This window comes from Sardina pilchardus, chromosome 18, assembly GCF_963854185.1.
Source record: "Sardina pilchardus chromosome 18, fSarPil1.1, whole genome shotgun sequence".
NCBI classification, from domain to species: domain Eukaryota; kingdom Metazoa; phylum Chordata; class Actinopteri; order Clupeiformes; family Clupeidae; genus Sardina; species Sardina pilchardus.
Genome location: NC_085011.1, coordinates 31286751 through 31307276, shown reverse-complemented (window position 1 = coordinate 31307276; position 20526 = coordinate 31286751). Strand labels below are relative to the sequence as shown.

At 41.2% G+C, this 20526-nt stretch overlaps 1 protein-coding gene and 1 long non-coding RNA gene across 2 annotated transcripts in view; one reads left to right on the top strand and one right to left on the bottom strand.

Moving 5' to 3' along the window:
- Positions 1–20263, bottom strand: part of LOC134064340 (serine/threonine-protein kinase 32C-like) — a 247095-nt gene extending 226832 nt beyond the window's left edge. The window contains exon 1 of the mRNA XM_062520260.1: positions 19999–20263. Coding sequence (XP_062376244.1) covers positions 19999–20080 — 82 coding nt within the window. The 5' untranslated portion in view covers positions 20081–20263. The remainder of the gene's footprint in view (positions 1–19998) is intronic.
- Positions 1–20526, top strand: part of LOC134064343 (uncharacterized) — a 190387-nt gene that overhangs the window by 137011 nt on the left and 32850 nt on the right. The gene's annotated exons all lie outside the window — the stretch shown is intronic.

Sequence of the window (20526 nt, the reverse complement as noted above, 5' to 3'; positions counted from 1 at the left end):
CTTTCTCATTGAGAAGGAAGGAAATTGTAGATGAAGAACCCATGATAGCTGATGTTCTGACACAATGGCCAGCGTTGTTTCTGGAAGAACAGGTATGTGCCTAAATCTTCAAGGTTCATTCTGATGTACTGAATCCTCGTCATTGAATGCCCTAATAAATGCTGATTGTGTTCCTTAGGTTTGCTTAGAGTTTCACAGGATTACTGGCGTTCCACTCAAGGAGACATTTTTCTCATCCCTGGATGAGTATGCACCAAAGATCATCAAAATGTTCAGGTCGCGAAGTGGATCCTTCGGCGAGGATTTGAAGAGTCTTTTGGACAAACTGGACAATCAAGTAAATTACTTTTTGATCTGTTCTTCTCTTTGCATATTAGTGCTCACTTGTGCCTCTTTTGTAAGTTCTTAAAAAGGCAGAACTTGAAAGTCTTTTATGATTCTGGTACAGTTGTACATCTCATTTTTGAAGGTAGGGTTGTGGTTATTGCCAGGGCTGGACTGGGACCAAAAAACGGCCCGGGCATTTTTGGCCATAGTGGCCCACCATGATAATTTACACGATAAAATATACTGTATATGCACACTGTTTTGTTTGTAAAAAATATTTAAGTAAACCGGAGTAGCCTGCATGAAAGCGAGTTGGCTAGCCTACCCTTGCTAAAAAAATATTAATTATTATTATCACTCACTCACTCACTCACTCACTCACACACTCACACACTCACACACTCACACACTCACACACTCACACACTCACACACACACACACACACACACACACACACACACACACACACACACTGATGAGGTTGTGCACAAAACTCATATGCTATTAAATGCTTCACTAAATAAAACCTGCTGTAATTTCCTATGTTGAGCATTTGCACAGTTTTAGCCAACAATTCACCTTGATACTATTTAGTGAAGAATGAACATGTATAGGATAGTACATCCCAAACATTTTCATTGTTAATTCCATGGGCTATCACCATTCCTGTTTCATTCCATGCGTCTGACTGCATGCCTGTGTGTAGCCTGTGTCTGCTTGTCTGCGCAAATAAATTTAACAGTTTGCTTGTTGTACTGCGTCAAGATTGACAACAATTTCGAGGAGGGTCGGTATTCACAATTTCGACCAATCGTGATTTCAGAAGGTTGATGGCGTTCTTAAGCTGACAACTCGTTAATTTGATGGGTAGGCCTATCGCAATTCAAATGCACGCGAGAGGGGTACACACGAGACACACAAAAAGACGCGCTCACACTATAAAACTTTGTGCTGAATCCTACATAGTAGAACAAGCAGGGGGAAGCAGCAGTCGCAGATGTTCGTTGTACTCCCAAAAAGTTCAGCCAACATTTCGGCTACTTTCTTACCTGACTCACAGTAGCTATTCTGACCTCCTCCTCAATCTGTCCCTGCTGGGTCACGTCTCTCACCTCTTCCTCCTCCTCCGAATCAATTTGAATAGCTACTCCTTGCTCTGTGTAACTATACTCTGTTGCACACTCGCGTGTGCCTCTCTGAAGCCTGTGACTCGTTGCTGCTTCTGCACTGCTGCTATGTCAACTTGTGGTGGAAAACATTTCTGTAATTTTAGCAAATTTTTGCTGCATCCACTTGTAGGCTTTTGCCTTTTAACTCGCAACTTCTCTGCGCCCCCCTTGCGCTTTTGTGGTTTGTCTTTGTACATTTTCATATACGGACGGTCTCAATTTCTCTCAAACTCCGGTCGAACTCCAGTCAAGAGGGAGATGAGGCCGGGAGGGAAACAGGGAGGGTCCTGAGATTTCATTGGACTAGCCCAATGTCCATTAAGGCAGTCAACCAATGGGCCGCGATTCGCTACCGTTGCGGCTGTACGCTATATAAATCAGCCTAATATTTTTTTTTCATTTTGTTATTATTAAATTATGACAGCCTCGGCCCAAATATATGCGTCGGCCCACCGGGCATTGCCCGGTATGCCCTATGGCCAGTCCATGCCTGGTTATTGCTGTAATCATTTGCATTTACATCACCACAACACTTCATCCCTTCAACACTTCACAACACTGATCTTTCCTTTTCAAATTCATTTAAGTGATATGCTGTAGCATATTTGTGTGTTGATGTAAAAATATAACTGCATGTGTTTATGTTTGGACATTTGTTTCCTACTGCTGTCTTTCAGACGACCAATGTGGTTGCGCATAGGAAGACAACTGTTCTACGAGGCCTGCCTTTCTTTTTGAGAGAGAATCCTGATTCTTTCTTCAAGTCTTGCCTGTGGGGTGTCCTACGAAGCAAGTTAGACAAATCTAGGTTATCTAGACATATCGAGGCTGCACAAAGCCTTAACTCGGGTATTAAGTTAAATGATCCTACGACAGCAGGTATGTGATAAATTTGTCAAACTAGGCTTTCAGCTCAGATCTGTGCGCGTTCTCGTGGTTGGGGTGATTTTGACCAATCGGTAAACGTGGAGACGCGCAAGACAGCCTAGGTTTAAAAACGATTACTTCCGCATTTATGAGCGGTAGCGAAATCTAGGGTGGTCTTTTTTAGTGTCTAACCTATAACATCAAAAAGTCGATGGTCATCAGATATTGCATGGTATGCATGTCCATAGTAGTGACATATTTGCACGCACAACATACTTAAAAGCGCCTTCGAGAGTCAAAATGTTTGCAGAGGCGGGGCCGAACCTGTTCAAAGTATGACAAATTAGCACACGTGAGATAACTTCGTTGTTCAAGATAATGGATTGGTTAGAATTGGTCAGAGGGCGGTGATATTTCACGATTTGAGCTATAACTAAGCACATAACCCGCTCCCGAGCAGGTTTGGTTGCGAGCATAAGATACCATTGTGATACAGCGACGCTAAAACAAATCCACTTTCGTATGACAGCATACCCTGGTTTTGAGCGCAACATACCTCGCTAAGCCACTAATCGAGCTTCGTAGGACACCCCACTGGTAAGCAACACTATTCTAGCTGCATTGCAATCAATTTAAATGCTTCATACTTGAATGCTTTAAATTACTTCAACTAGTAGACCGATATGCCTGTTATCAGGAGATAATACCTGACACTTTGATGCGACAGGCTGGCATTTCAGTGCTATTTTGTTAGAGTTGTTGGTTCCCTCCGTTGCCTGTAGGGTCTGTCCACTGAGACACAAAATTGGGTTGGTTGTTTCAAATGGTATGTTTGTGATGTGCTTTTCCTGCAGGATACTGATGTTGATGTGGAAGATGCAAACCTAAAGGGGGTCAACATTGGAATCTTATCAGTCATTGAGGATGACTTGGCCACAGCTGACAGCAGTGCGAATGTATTAGGTTTTTCTCTCATTTTGGAGGAACAAATTGTACTTGATGATATCCGAGACCTTCAGACCGCCATGGCCTTGCTCTTTGGACTGTTTTATGCGTTGAATATGAAATATCCAGAGAACCTCAAGTACACATTCGAAACCCTCCAGAAGGTATTCATGCATCTGGACACAAACCTTTCTGCAAGAATCCTCTCCTTCAGGAACAAAATGTTGAGGTCCTAAGAAAGAGGTATACCGGATAGAGTGGTGGTTGGAGTTTTAAGTTCTGTTTTTGGTATTTTCTGGACTTGCTTGAAGCCTGTGTGCTGTTTGAGTTTTATTGGGGATATTATCCCACTGCCCCCATTTACCTTGCCACCATCAGTGTGCAGGTCCCATGTACATTTGAGTACATTGGATAGATTTGTAAAAGCATGTGTTTTCAGCGTTCTATTGTAAACACGTAAGCTTATGTGTGTTTTGTCGAAAGCAAGCCAAGCTTGTTTTATGCTACTTTGGCTACTTCACACTGTTTGCTCAGTAGGTTTGAGACAGATTTTATTTTTTGCCACTTTTACTGCCATTTTCATACTATTTTAAGCCTATACACAAAGAGAAGGTAATACTTTTTATATGATCATATTTTATGTTTCACTGTGACAATATTAATCTGCTGATTTGTCCTCACTGTTAGAAGTCTAATTTGCCAAGTCATAAAGAGAAATGAATATACAATGTTCACTTGTTCCCAAACACAGAGAGAAGGCAATATTTTTTATTTTTATTTTATATAAATGGCATATCTTACTTGTACCACTTAAAAAAAAAAGTATATGCTAAATTGTAAAGTTGTAAAGACAAATAAAGATGTAATTTTACCATTTCATTACTGGTTGTACCTTATATTGTTACAGCGAGAGACAGAAATGTGAAGTGAAGTAGAACTACAAGTGTTGAAAGATCTGTGTTCACTGAACTTAGAATACTGTACGTGTGACTTACATTTTTAAGTCACACTTTTAGTCAAGCCAACTTAAAAATGTAAGGCAACCAGCTGCCAAAGGATTTTGAGTAAACTCAACTTAGAAGAGCAAGTTAGCTCATCATGGCTCTAAGTTAATTGACATTAGTATTTCAAGTTATTTCAACTTAATAATTTGAATGGACTGAACTTGTTAAATAAAGTAAAGTCAACCTAAAATACACATCTGTGTTAACTCAAAAGAACAAGTCGGCTCAACTGTTTGGCCTAAAGTTGAGTTTACTCAAAATCCTTTGGCAGCTGGTTGCCTTACATTTTTAAGTTTGTTTAACTTAACATTTTTTACGGTGTTGGCAGACATCCAGAGCTTCGATTCAGGCCCAAATTCGAGTAAAAAAAATTTCAGGAAGTGCCTGTATTACTCGCGAGAAACAAAAAAAAAGACGCATTTCCTGTTTATAACGCGGAAGTGAAATGCGCGATCGCTATGCACAAATTGAAGCAGAAAAACGGCAAATGTTAAAAAACAAAGTCGTGTGTTATGAAGTCTTGGGTCTGCCATTCACCTAGGGGTGTCACGATACCAAAAAATCAGTAGTCGGTGCCAATACCAGTAAAATTACACGATTCTCGATGCCAAATTCGATACTATCGTAAAAAAAAAAGGATTTTCTAAAATCCCATGTACTTAATGAATTTCTTTATTGAAATATTTGCAGAATACTGAAATATAATTTCTATAACATACAGAGCATAACAGAATACAGTATCCAATTGCGAGCATATCACATAGGCTTACATATATTTAATTAAAACACTTTTCTAATGGATTGTATAAAAACCAACAACATGCATCGCCTTTTTATCGCTCTGCTTTCATATAATGTGAATGATTTTTTTTTACAAGATGTAAAGTCTTTATTTGAAACACACACACTGTAACTATTTATACATTCTATATGAAATTTCTGATCTTCATTAGCAGCAAACTTTATGCAGATTATAGCCTACTATTCATATTACAACTCCACCTCTTAAATTCAGCTGTCTGGTTGAAGCCTCAACATTTTGTAAACAAAGTAGCAGGCTAAGCTTATCATACAGGTTGGACTGTTCAGTTTGCCCACATGTGTTTAAGTTTCAAGGTAAGCTACTTTTTCTCCTTGGGACAGAACCTTTTAAGTCTTGGAGTTGAAAAACATTGGTATTGAGATGGTCAGTCAACTTGAATGCAATTGGTTTTAATGTCTGCAGCATAGACTAGCTAATGATGCTAACCGGATTTTAAACAGCAATTTAGCTAGTCGTCTTCTGTGCATCATTGCGTTCACGATTGTGAATGTTTTATTTGGATTAAATGTGCATGTCGTGGGCGGGTGTCCATTGAGCACGTACGAGAGCGGGCCAAGGAGAACAAGTTTACTTTTACTTTACTGTTTGGTAAAGTTGCACGTATAATCTACAAAAGTTGCGGAAGAATATGCTTCCACCCGGACAGCGTCAGTTGCATCAGTACGACCACGCTTCCAGGAATGATCTGGTTGGTTTTCATGGAGACAGACGCTGTGTGCACGGAGGAGAGAGGCTGTGTGTGTGTGTGTGTGTGTGTGCATGAGAGACAGACGCGTGAGTGACAGAGAGGGAGAGCAGGGAAAGGAAATTCAGCTTAACGAATGTTGCGTGTTTTTCAATAGGCCTACCGTTAAAAAATAGGTAAATAAATAAAAACAAACAATATGTGGCGGCCGGTGCTGAATCTGTGGCGCATCGCCACAAATTAGTCTATGTGTGGGAAACACTGTTAGCCTATTGCCCCCATCAGTTCCGGAAGAGTCGCAGCACCGATGCTTATGCTGGCGTCGGTGCTTACGGTGCTTCAAAAAAATAGGCATCACCGGTGTTTTTTCATTTTAGAATCGAGAGGTATCTCAAGTATCGGTTCTCGTGACATCCCTACATTCACCTACTCTGATTCTGAAGGAGAATATCTGCCTTTTGGAGATTATGATTGGTCGTTCATTGGCAGTGACAGTCAAAATGCGTCTGTGAATGGAGGTGGGTCTTTGCGTGTGTACGTCAATGTTTACCTGCAGCAATGTTGACCAAAGGGTTCAAATAAGCATGGTGTGCTTGGTGCCAGTGATCATGACGATAGTGTCTGTAATTGACATGGTACAGACAGCAGGTCTAGTAAAAATAGGGCTCTGAAGAACTACAAAGTTATCCGCGATAGGAACTGATTTGACCAGGCTACTTTATTATATAGTAACACAGGGATTGTGGTAGGCTAATACTAATAGTTTACTATTGTTGGTTTACATGTGGCTGTGGTCCTGTTTGTTTGTTATGTCGGCGAAATTACAAAAATCTAAGTAAAACTGCTCAAATGTGTTCAACAATCAGTATTTACTGAAATGTGCATAATTTGACGCTATTGCCAATCTGTGACGTCATAATATGCAAATTAGAGTTTTTAGAATTTACTCCCTTTATAAACTTTAGTTCATACTCAATGATTTTCACATTTACAGTAGGACTTTATCTCTGACCACTTTCAAGCCATGGTCTTTTGAATTTTTTATGCAAAAATCCAAAAAAACCTGGGCGGTTAGAGGGTTAATGTAATGTTTAAATATGCTAATTAGGCTGTATCTTATTAAATATGCGCTAATTTGCATATTTTGATGCGAAGGATCTGACCATTGGAAAAAGCCAGGTTGAAAACTATTTTTTTGTTGTGTTAATATATCAAATAACAATAAACATTTACAGAGGGGATTATGAATATCTTCTTTTGTCTTCCAGTAAAAAGTGATTTTCGCCCTATTTTTAGGCATAAAAAGTTATATAAATCAGGCCAAGAATGCTATATTAACAAATCCCTCGGTAAATATCTTCCAAATATAATTAGGAATAAGACTGCAAAGTTTGGTGTATGTAGGTGCTGCAGAAGTGGAGATGCTTTGCATGGCGTGTGGGGAAAAACTCTTTTTGAGAAAACAGCCTTGAAACACAGCCAATGAAATGCGTTCTCAGCTTAGACTCGTCTTTGAACTTTCGCGATTGGTTGCTAATACAAAGGAAATGGCCATATTAGGATCACATAGCGTCTTGTGAGAAACAGGGCTTTCCACGGTGTCACGCGATATGATTTGGATCACATTCACGGTAGTACATGGCACTTTAGAATGGGAACTTTTGGTAAAATTAGGAGAAATATATAGGCGCGAGTAGACAAAATGTCATGAAATAAACACTTAAATGTGCAAATCGGACTTTGTTGTTGTAGTAGGGTGGTAGAATACATGCTAAGGTAGCAAACTAGCATAAAATCTGGAAATTGACTGATGCTAAAAAAATCGATGTTTTCACCTGCCGTGTCTCGCCTTAAAGGGATATTCCGCCATTTTTGGAAATACGCTCATTTTCCACCTCCCCTCGAGCAAAACAATCGATGTTTACCTTGGTCTGGCCAGATAAGAGTGTAGTTCCATGTCAAATCAGCCTAGAAAAACATTATTGCACTTTCTAACTTGAGAGGAGACACGTTTTAAATGGGAAAATTACCAGAAATCTTAGTCACTTTTAAACATGAAGCTAGCAGGCGAGAAGCTAACGGTCTAATCCGATTCAATGATCTATGCTAGGCTGAAGCTAAAAGTTGTATCGCCAGACTCACAGAATGGCTTGATGAACGGGAACAAGGTAAATATCGATTGTTTTGCTCGAGGGGAGGTGGAAAATGAGCGTATTTCCAAAAATGGCGGAATATCCCTTTAAAGCGATGGTCTGTCCTTTATTTATCTTTTAGGTAGAGTTAACTGTATAAAGATGAACGTCCTTCCTAGGTTTTTGTACTTATTTCAATGTCTCCCAGTCTTTTTGTATAAATCTTTCTTCCAGTCTCTGAATAAGTTACTCTCCTGTTTTTTTGTGGGCTGGCAAAAATCCTAGAACACGTAGAGAACTTTTGGAAAGACCCAGAGACCAGGGTGGCCTAGCACTTCCCAATATGGAAAAATACTACTGGGCGTCCAATATACAAAAAGTAACATACTGGTATCAGGCTCCAGAACTGGATTGGTGCAAAATTGAGGCAAACTCTTGCTTTTCTACTTCACTCTCTGTTTTAATCACAGCAAAATTACCATTCTCATCCAGCCCTGTGGTAATCTCCACTCTTAAAATATTGGCACAATTCAGACGAAAATTTAAGCTGAAAGAATTCTCTGTGTATAGCCCAATTTGTGACAATCATCTATTCCCTGCATCCAGTATTGACCATACCTTCACTTTGTGGCGTAGGAAAGGTCTAACTCTATGCTACCACTTTTATATAGATGGTCTTTTTGCCACTTTTACTGATATTTCTGAGAAATTTAATTTACAGCGGTCAGACTTATTTAGATACTTTCAGGTCCGCCATTTTATTCAAAGCCAGAGTCCATCATTTCCTGCTTTACCAACAGACTCAGGACTTGAGAAACTTTTGCGGACTCCAATTCAGCACAGGAGACTGATCTCAAACATTTCAAATATAATAACCTCCCTCCATGAAACGTCACTAGAGCGGCTTAGAACCAAATGGGCTGAAGAACTTGGGATGGAAATCTCTGATGCAGTCTGGGACCGCGCTCAGGCTAGAGTTAATGGCACATCATCCTGTGCCCGTCTCAGCTTGATACAGTTCAAGGTTTTTCATAGAATTTACTACACAAAATCCAAACTTGCTAGAATTTATTCTGATATTCAAGATAGGTGTGAGCGCTGTAATTCTACACCAGCAGATATGTCTCATATGTGTTGGACCTGTGCTAAACTAAGAGATTTTTGGTCATCTTTTTGCAACACTTTAGACAATGCTTTTGGTACCAAAGTGAAACCCTCTGCTGACATGGCCATCTTTGGAGTCTTGATTAACGAGATCTTGCTTCCCACAGATAAGAAGAATGTTTTTGCTTTTGCCTCTTAGCTAGCCCGTAGAAGAATAGCTCTACAGTGGAAATCTCCTGACCCACCTAAAGGGTCTGTCTGGCTCAGCGACCTAATGTTTTTCTTGAAATTAGAAAAAATTAAGTAATTCACCAGAGGATCAATAAGAAAATTTCATAACATTTGGGACCCGTTGATTCTGTATTTTGATAAGCTCAACACAATAGGGCCCTGATGTTTGTTTCAATCTAAGTGTAACTGAAGGCATGTAAAATGTAAGTATGAAATGCCCCCCTCCTTTATTATTCTATTTATCTATTTTATTTTATTATTTATTAATAAATATTTATTATTTATTTATTTTTTTAATTTATTTATTTACTTTTTTTATCAATTATTATTTACATTAATTATGTTACAGTTATCTTTATAATTATTATTATTATTATTAGGGCCCGAGCACCGAGATGCGGCCACTAAAGTGGCTGCACCGTAGGTGCAAGGCCCTATTGTTTTTGCTCAGTTTAAATTTCTTCTGGGCCACATTTTGCCTTTTTTCACCAACTTGGCATGCTCTAAAACTCTTGAAATTTGGCAGCTATGTGGAATTGGTAATGCTACTCAGTGACAGAGCTCTGGCCTAGGGCATGGCTCAGGGACTCTATAGCGCCACCTAGCGCATTGTCTGTTGTGGTTGACACATATATGCATATATATACATATATTCAGTGTGTTTGCTTGCTGCATTCTGCATGCTGTCTCTGCATGTGCACTCTAGGCAGATACTAATCATCCAAATGGCACTGCTGCCATCTAGCGGTTCGGATCGCTAGTACAGTCTGTTTACAAGCCTGAAACTCTGCCAGATCGTTCCCAAGCCCACCCAGGAGCCCTCCCCATTGAAAAAGGCAATTGACGTCTATAGACGTCAATGGCAGTCAACGTATGTGTCTAAATTGATGTTTAAAGACGTCAATGGCAGTGAATGAGTTAATCTGAACAACTTTTACATTTAAACTACATAGTGAATCTTAGAGGAATTTGAGTTATGATTATGATTATGAATTTTGCACATCATGTATTTTGAAACACTTCTCCTAGACGGTTTATCGAAATCATGTCATATCAGCACTAAAATGATCTTGAGGGGATCTCAAGAGGAACTGCGACCAGATTTTTGAATTTTCGAAGTATATTGAAATGCCGTTTGAATTATGGCGTCTTATTAAGAAACAGGAAGTTGGTGTTATAGGCAGAAAAAAGGCTATACATTGGCTGTAATTTGGCAGCTACATGTGGAATTGCTTCTGCTGGTCAGAGACAGAGCTCTGGCCTAAGGTGTGGCTTCGGGACTCTATAGCGCCACCTAGCGCATTGTCTGTTGTGGTTGACACAAACATTCACGAAAATTAACCAAATTTGGTGGGCTTGTGTGTTATTGCTGCCACTAGTCAAAGACAGAGCTCTGGCCGAGGGTGTGGCTTAGGGACTCTATAGCGCCACCTAGCACATTGTCTGTTGTGGTTGACACGTACATTCACGAAAATGAACCAAATTTGGTGGGCATGTGTTTTGCTATAGCTATTCAGAAACAGAGCTCTGGCTGAGGGTGTGGCTTAGAGACTCTATAGCGCCATCTAGTGTGTTACCTGTTGAAAAAACAACCAAAAACAATAAATACATTTGATCTGTTGGCCCAGTTCACAAATTAAAACGTGACATGGGGCGTGTGGAGTGACAGTAGTTGTTAAGCCTTATGTACGGAACGAAATGTCATCATAGCTGATAAATTACGCAGTCAGCTAAACGATGTTTTATATCAAACCAATCACTCTTTTTACAAATATGTTTCTGATGGTGTTTCAGTTCAGTGAATGCATAAGATGTGGTAGGCTATCGGAAACTCATTTCCTTTGCACTGTTGAATTTGAAGGAATTTAATATTCCATGTCAACGGTAACCGCTGTCTAGCCCCTTGCATGTTCCTACTTATGTAGGCCTAAAGTTTGTGGAGAACTACCAATCCATTTGCCATAGTTCGTAGACATTATTGGCAAAAATGAAGGCAAACTGAAACATGTTTCAAATCGTTCGCCTATGTTTGCGACTTTGAACGTCATCACCATCAGAAACATATTTGTAAAAAGAGTCATTGGTGATAGAAACAAGTACAACAATTTCTCAAAAAAGCATCTATATAAACGTAGCTCAGCTGGATACAGCTCGCAGTGCGACGCAGGCGGCCTGGGTTCGCATCCCACCATATGCAGCTATTTTAAAGGTGCACTTCTCACAGCTTAACCAATTTAAAAATGTAAAGATAGAACATTAGGCTTGTTAACTGTTAGTTACATAGTTCTTGCTTTAGATTGGGGGGCTGCAGAATTTACTACAAGCAGGTAAGAGTTCTCGCTTTAGATTGGGGGGCTGCAGACTTTACTACAAGTAGGTAAGAAATGTATTTTTTCACCATTAACAAGCTGCTTGTTAACACTAACAAGCTGCACATTAACTGTTAACAAATATGCTTGTAAGTAACTAATTGTTAACTGCTTGCTATGCACTGTTGATAGCTAATAAGCACATGTTATTCTAAAGCGTTACCTAAAAGGGTTGTAGTGTTGCAGTCTGTAGGTGACTAGGCTACTAGGGATTTCTGTTGGCATTTCCGAAAGCTCGCAAAATATTTTTTCTCTAGCTTACATTTCAGTCAAAACTATATGGGCTGGGCCACTTAGAGGTTGCTTCCGGGCCGCCTATTGAATGAGTAGAACTGTGCTACAGAATCAATCACACCGCAGTAATGCTATACAGCTGTAATACATTTCACGCAGAGCGTGAATCAGGCAACGCGTGAGGGAAACGGCCATCACAAAGTAACGCCTACTGTAGTGTCTCCTATTGTGGTAATTTTCAGGACTTTCGTCCCGGATAGAGATTTTGGCACACATCCCATGTTGTTCAATGGGGTCATATTAGTCTAGAACAGTTGAGATATTCTCTGCTTAATGAAGCGCATACAAATCTTACACAGGACCTAGACTATAGACAATATCTTCCAAAAATCATATCTCAATATGGGAACTCAGCAATAGGGATGTCACGAGAACCGATACTTGCGATACCTCTCGATTCTAAAATGAAAAAACACCGGCGATGCCTATTTTTTTGAAGCACCGTAAGCACCGACGCCAGCATAAGCATCGGTGCTGCGACTCTTCCGGAACTGATGGGGGCAATAGGCTAACAGTGTTTCCCACACATAGACTAATTTGTGGCGATGCGCCACAGATTCAGCACCGGCCGCCACATATTGTTTGTTTTTTATTTATTTATCTATTTTTTAACGGTAGGCCTATTGAAAAACACGCAACATTCGTTAAGCTGAATTTCCTTTCCCTGCTCTCCCTCTCGGTCACTCACGCGTCTGTCTCTCATGCACACACACACACACACACACACACACACACACACACACACACACACACACACACACACACACACACACACACACACACAGCCTCTCTCCTCCGTGCACACAGCGTCTGTCTCCATGAAAACCAACCAGGGGCCGGTTTCCCGATAACGTTCACTCTTAGCGAGCTACGAAGACTCCAAAGGTATAACTTACCAAAGTTGTTTACCTTTCTAGTCGTGGTTCCCGAACTATCACTTAGAAGTCTTCTTACGAAAAGCTCCTTACGTCCGACGTAAAAGGCACTGTCCACCAAGTAGGTGCTGAAATTGGTTGACATCGATTGCTCAGAAATCGATTTCTCACACACGCGGAGCTGCTTGACAGCGTTAAGACAGTGCGCTCCTTGCACACGAAAAACATTGCAGAAATATCGCCCCCAGGAAAATGTAATTGAAGGTGCATAAACTGACATACGATGATTAATAATAATAATAATATGATCTACCATGAATTTAGCAGTAAAGTTTCCACGAAGGGACGCGAACCCGCAATCTGCCGATGTGACCAGCTATAGATACCACCGTCTTTGCCTGCTACGCCATCCTTCATCACTTCCTACAATGAAAGCTAGGACATGATTTTAATCTGATTTCATAATAGTATTTAATCGTCTTTAATCACAGCTGATTGACCAGCAGACTCAATTAATTACTGATGTAATTCAGTGTTTAATGCCATTGGTTAACATTATCAATATAAGCAACCCCCCCCTACCCACACATTAAACATTGTAAAAGATGGCAGAGAAAAAGAGCAGGAAAAAGAGAGCACCAAGCTACACGGTGGATGAGACGGAGGTTTTATTAGAGGAGGTAAGCCTAAACAGGACTACCCTGTTTTCAAGTTTTAGAAACACGGTCTCCAACAAATCCAAAAGAGACCTATGGGAGGGAATAGCCCTAAAAATGGCAGCCTCTGGCTCAGGCGCGCCAAGAGACTGGCACGAAGTCAGGAAAAAGTGGCATGATATGGCCAGCAACGCCAAAAACCGGAGTGCAATGGTCCGCCGGGAACGGGAGAGGACGGGTGCTGGGCCCAGTTCAGTACCCCAACTAACCTCCCTGGAGGAGAAGGCCCTCAGCATTTTGAATGAGGAGTCGATCCATGGGGTGTCTGGAGGGATTGATGTACGAAGAGGTGATGCTGAGCGTGCATCTTGCTCCAGGGCCAGGCCATCGACACCCCCAAGTGCGTCGACATCCCAGGCCCAGCCTGCAGCAGTCTCCCCAGCCAGCACGGAGTCGCATGGATTCACCACTCCTCCACTAGCACGCACGGCCTCGCCGGAACGCCGTGGGCGAAAAACACACAGGTTGGCACCCTGCCGATGCAGCGAGGAGTTGGTGGACATTGAGAAGGAGAAGTTGTTGGTGCTCCGTAACATTGACCAACAGTTAACGGAGGCGAATGAAATCGCGCGCCAAACGCTCCAGCTGAAGAAGGCGAAACTGGAATTGGCCCAACAGCAGCACGCACTGGCAGAGGCGCAGTTCCAAAGACCCTCCATCTCGGTCCCAATTATACTGTCAGCCAATGGTAAGTCTGTTGTTCGTTTATACATTCTGATGTGTTTGATGTCCTCCCAGTTGCCAGACATTCACATTTCTTTTTTTTTATTATTTCTACAGATGCTGAACAGCCATAGTGACACCACCAGCCACTCTGTGTGGGTGTGTGGGGGTGTGTGGGTGTGTGTGGGGGTGTGTGTGTGGGTGTGTGTGGGTGAGGATTCTAATAAACAGTCGAACTTCAATGAGTTGTATGTCATTCTTGATGTGCTGAATATCTGATTCCCTTTTGCAACAAAACAAGTGTGTGTGTGTGACGTTAAATCTGCGCATTCAAATGGCAATCTAGGGGCACATTAATTTCTAACGACTGCATTTGCAAGAGTGTACCTGCCTTGAGTGTGAGTTGTGTGCGTTTACGATGTTTGTTGCTGAGCAGTGCGAGAAAAGTTAAACGTTAACTCATTGCACATTTACAGACGGCTGAGCCAAAGTAACGTGCAGAAAGAGCGAAGAACAGATAAAAGCCCTTAAGGCACAAAACAAGGAAAAGGGCTACAGGATGATGAGTTAAAATAATACAAAAAGGACAGACCATGAAAAAGGTAACCAGAGGACACTGCACAGGCACTTAAAAAGGGAGACCCTTATACTCAGTAGAAGTTTAAAATCACGTGTAATCAAATGGAGCAGTGGAATGATGCGTGGACCGGGCTAATATGTTTGTGCTGTTTTGTACAGGTGAGAGAGTTGGGCGGCTGAGTTCTGTAAGGCGGCGGAGCTGAGATTGATCAGTGCCCGCTTCTAGAGCATTGCAGTAGTCCAGTTGAGATGTGATGAAGGCATGGATGACTCTAGTGTAATCTGGAGCAGGTAGGCTTTGGTCTACTCTTAGCAAGGGTTCTTAAAAACTAAAACTATTTCCCTAACCACTGCACTGACCTGCTGCTCCAACTTGAAGGCACGAACTTGAAGTTCCAAATATTCATTACAATCATCTTTATATAGCACCTTTCCAACGTTTTATAACAACTACACATCACTTATACATAGAAAAGGGAAGAAGCTAAATATTCAATGTAAAAAACGATGCAAAGAATAATGCAAGTAGGAAAACTATACTCGAGTAAATCTTTCTTTCTCCACTCAGGCCTACTTCATTACAGCACTCACAGAAGCTTGAAAGACTGTGGGGTTTGAACTTGTACTTTTATTCATTAGTAGAATAATGAAATAAGAAAAACAAGGAACACGTGTCAAACACGACTAACTGAAGTGTGGCAGAGTTGAAGGCCAAAAAAAAAAAGAAAGAAAAAAACAAACATTTCAACTAAAAACATTTTCAATAAGCAAGCGCCTTGCTTGAACCCCGGCAGCGTGGAGAGCAGCCCTGGCATGATTAACCCCAATGTGCTCCTCATCTTCCTCGTCCTGGTCCTCCTCCTCCTCCACCACCTCCACCACCTCCTCCTCCGGCAAAGGTGCACCTCTTCGAACAGCCATGTTGTGGAGCATGGCTGTTACCACCATGACTGCGCAACAGCTGTGTGGCTTCATCCGCAGTCCTCCTGCCGACTTGTGCAGGCACCGAAAGCGCAGCTTCCAGCGGCCGATTGTGCGCTCTACCGCGAGGCGGGAGCGGACATGAGCGGCATTATATGCCTCTTCAGCCTGTGTCTCTGGATTGGCGACGGGGTTGAGGAGGTAGGTTCGGAGGGGGTAGCCACTGTCCCCGAGGAACACGCTCTGGCCAAAATGCCCTCTTTCAGCTTCTTCTCCCACCGTAGAATTGGCCCAGACAAAACTGTCATGGGTGCTGCCCGGCCACTTCGCCACCAGGTCAAGAATCACACCCCTGTGGTCCACCACCAGCTGGACATTAATGGCCGCATATCCTTTCCGGGACATGTAGGTCTGGTCGACCACTGATGGGTTGGCGATGGGCACTAGAGTTCCGTCGACAAGGCCAATGACTCTAGGAATGCCAGCAATTGCATGCATGCCCTGGTGCACCTCTTGGAGCTCCTGGCGTGTTGCAGGCATTCGGATGTACTCACTGGCGTGGCGCAGAAGGGCGTTGGTGACCGCATGGACGCATCTCCACACCGAAGCCTTACTGAGGCCGTAGCCATCGCCAACAACTTCGATGAAGCTCCCAACAGCGTAAAAACGCAGGGCTGCCAACAGCTGGACTTCAGGGGCCATGGCAAAGTTGCGACGGGTTGGTCTGGCAAGGGTCGGCCCGAGCAGATCGAGGAGCTGTATTATGTGCTGGCGTGGTAGGCGAAACTTCTTTAAAATAGCCACATCTGACAAAATATCCAAAGGGCAGAAGTTTTGCCTTATGAAATAATGCGCGTTAACTAAGCGACTCCGCGGACGGCGCCGTCTCTGATTGAGCACAACAACACGTTATATCGCTGCCATAGTTTAGCTTTGCTGGCCACCACCGTCATTGTTCTTTTATACAATGTCCCATTTAGACCCTAATTGTGAGCCACTTCAATCCATTACGTTAAGCTTCTATTAATCAAGCTTTTTATTTGCAAATGAATGCAGATTATTATTTTGTTGATGTAAATAACTATTTGCAAATTCATGCAAGTTGTGTTATTTGTGTGAACACATTACCAGAAACTATGTTGTTAATAAACCTACTTTTTTGCAAAAACAATGACGCGCAACAGACATTTCCAAGATTGCTGTAAATTGGCGGCGCCTAGCGTCGCGAGCCGAAACATTACTAAGGTGCAGCTAAGAGAGCTCTGAGAGTGCTCCAGACCACTCTTACCAACGAACGACGTGCGAAAGACATTCGTAACAAAGAAGCTTTCGGGAAATGCGTGAGGTACTTAAGGTAGAGCTTAAGATAGAGGTTACGAACTACGTAGCGTTAAGAAGGCTTCGGGAAACCGGCCCCAGATCATTCCTGGAAGCGTGGTCGTACTGATGCAACTGACGCTGTCCGGGTGGAAGCATATTCTTCCGCAACTTTTGTAGATTATACGTGCAACTTTACCAAACAGTAAAGTAAAAGTAAACTTGTTCTCCTTGGCCCGCTCTCGTACGTGCTCTATGGACACCCGCCCACGACATGCACATTTAATCCAAATAAAACATTCACAATCGTGAACGCAATGACGCACAGAAGACGACTAGCTAAATTGCTGTTTAAAATCCGGTTAGCATCATTAGCTAGTCTATGCTGCAGACATTAAAACCAATTGCATTCAAGTTGACTGACCATCTCAATACCAATGTTTTTCAACTCCAAGACTTAAAAGGTTCTGTCCCAAGGAGAAAAAGTAGCTTACCTTGAAACTTAAACACATGTGGGCAAACTGAACAGTCCAACCTGTATGATAAGCTTAGCCTGCTACTTTGTTTGCAAAATGTTGAGGCTTCAACCAGACAGCTGAATTTAAGAGGTGGAGTTGTAATATGAATAGTAGGCTATAATCTGCATAAAGTTTGCTGCTAATGAAGATCAGAAATTTCATATAGAATGTATAAATAGTTACAGTGTGTGTGTTTCAAATAAAGACTTTACATCTTGTAAAAAAAAATCATTCACATTATATGAAAGCAGAGCGATAAAAAGGCGATGCATGTTGTTGGTTTTTATACAATCCATTAGAAAAGTGTTTTAATTAAATATATGTAAGCCTATGTGATATGCTCGCAATTGGATACTGTATTCTGTTATGCTCTGTATGTTATAGAAATTATATTTCAGTATTCTGCAAATATTTCAATAAAGAAATTCATTAAGTACATGGGATTTTAGAAAATCCTTTTTTTTTTACGATAGTATCGAATTTGGCATCGAGAATCGTGTAATTTTACTGGTATTGGCACCGACTACTGATTTTTTTGGTATCGTGACACCCCTACTCAGCAACAAGCCACAATTTTGAACATATGATCCTCACATACAGAATGACAATATTGTAAAATAAAAACAAAATGTTGTTAACTGTCCACATGATTAAATGAGTAGATGAAAACAGGCTTTTTGAATATCAAGCCCAATTTAAAAAAAATGCTCTGACAATATGACAATGATAATAACCAAGGTTAATGCATGGACAATTGGACATGACCTTATAGTCCCATATATGAATGGGAAAATCTGATGAATTTGTGTCGCATACTTTTTGAACAAGAAGCCCTCAAAGGCGAAGATGTATTTTCACATAATGAATTTATATCCATATGCAGAGCTTTGCAGAGGGGAAATTACTTATGATACATCTGATCTGATTGGATTTTTTTTTTAATTCAACAGGAAAATGTGCTTCTACATAGTTTCACTAATGTGTATGAAATACCACAAGAGCCAATGATGTTGCAAGTTGAACAGAAAGTATTGTTCATCACAACGCTTGAAATGACTTGAAATTCTAAAGGGCTGCCATGATTAGTTAAACAGATATGCTATTTAGGATTTATGCACAGTTTTGGTCCACAAAGACCTGTGATTTTTTTCAGATTTTTTTTCATAGTGGGTCACCTGCCAAATTTTGCTGAAATTTTGTGATTTCACATGGAATGACCCTAAGACATTTTGCAAAATGGAAACACACCACAAATGTGGAGACTGTTACATCTATGCAAACATACACCAAGTAAGACATACAGCCCAACAGTACTCTCTCAAACATGTTTTAAACACTCATCTTTCATTCATCATATTACTGTTGTTGATCAACTATTCCGCAGATTAATTGAACAATTTTGTCTGTGAATGCAATATACTGCATAACTGAAATGGGGAGAGATGTACAGTAGATTGTACATCACAAAATACCTCAATCCAGTGTGATCACTTAAAATCCAGTGTTTCATACACCTGTCCTATAATTTGTCAGACTCGCTGTCAATCACCAATGTTTTTGTATTTTAACAACAAAGCAGTGCTTCAGAACCTAAAGTCAGTTGACCAATAAAACGTAAGTTTGCACTCACCCATTTAAAAGAAACAGGGCCCAAAGCACATGTTTCACCAGTAGGGACAGACAGTGTATAATTGAATCAGTTTGGCAATGTAATACAACTCAACACTGGCAAGCCATTAATCGGTAACATGAAGTTTGAATCTAAAATCTATTTTCCACTTTTGTATAGGGGTTTATGAAGCAGAACTTGATCTGCTTAAATGTACAAGTTAAGGCAGTCTGTTTTCATGGCTCCCATTAGAAAGGTATAGGTGAAGATGCATTTTAAATAATAGCCCACAGCATGTTTTAGCCTACACTGGAATGACAGCTGCATCACATTTAGAATTTCTGAGCAAGACATTTCTGCACAAAAACAATTGACAAGCACATTTGTTGTTCATAGGCTGCAGGCTACCTGAGTTTCAATTACAAGTAGTTCTAGCCAACGAGCAATTTGGGCAAAGAACGTAGTGAGCTCCAATACCCACTGTAGGCTACTGCAAATACAGTATAGCACTACACTCCATAAATATTTCAATGTTACTTTTAGGCTACTGCAGGCTACGCAGACGGGTGAAACTGACGTGCAAGCGCATTCGTGCAAGCGAAACGGTCCACAATCGTTTCAACATCATGTAAAAGCACAGCAGCCTTTAGACAAATCAACTATGCCTTTGCCGATCTAGACGGTGGCTTTTAAAATATAGACGTCATAGCCTATGATATCCTTCCCTCGCGTAGCCTAATTAACACAATCACCCGCATGGTTGAAACCTTAAGCTGATCGACCAGTGAAACTAGCACATGATCGATACAATAGTGAGACAACAGTGACAACGAGAAATAGCCTACTCACCATCTTCCTTATCATCGAACACTGGCCTTTTGGCAGAGCCACTAGCCCCCATCCTCTTCTTCCACTTTCCCCAATGAAACATTTGCGCACGAAACGAGATAGCATTCCTCGCAAAATATGGTACGCTTGTTATTTAACGCCGCACGCCCAGTGTCGGCATTGTATCATCAATCCTTCCTCTGATTGTGCTTTCATGAATTCATTTTCATCCAACAAAAGGTGCATCGATGGTGCAAACTCTACTTTAAGATACGAGTTTGGCTCCCGTGTCCTTGCTTCGCTTTCGTTGACTTGTGCGAGAAGTAGGTCTCTGTTTGCCATACGTTGCAACACACTTTGCCGCCGCCCCTCCACGAGTAAGTGGCAGTCGCGAAAGTAGCCTATTTTGTCTCTACTACATATTAGTTAAACATGTTGTGTAACTGAGTAGGCATTAGGTCACACTTTTTATAGAATTGGCATTAGATTGAGTCAAAATGGCTACAAAATATTTAGAAAATAATATTAAAATGAGGACAAAACCTTTAC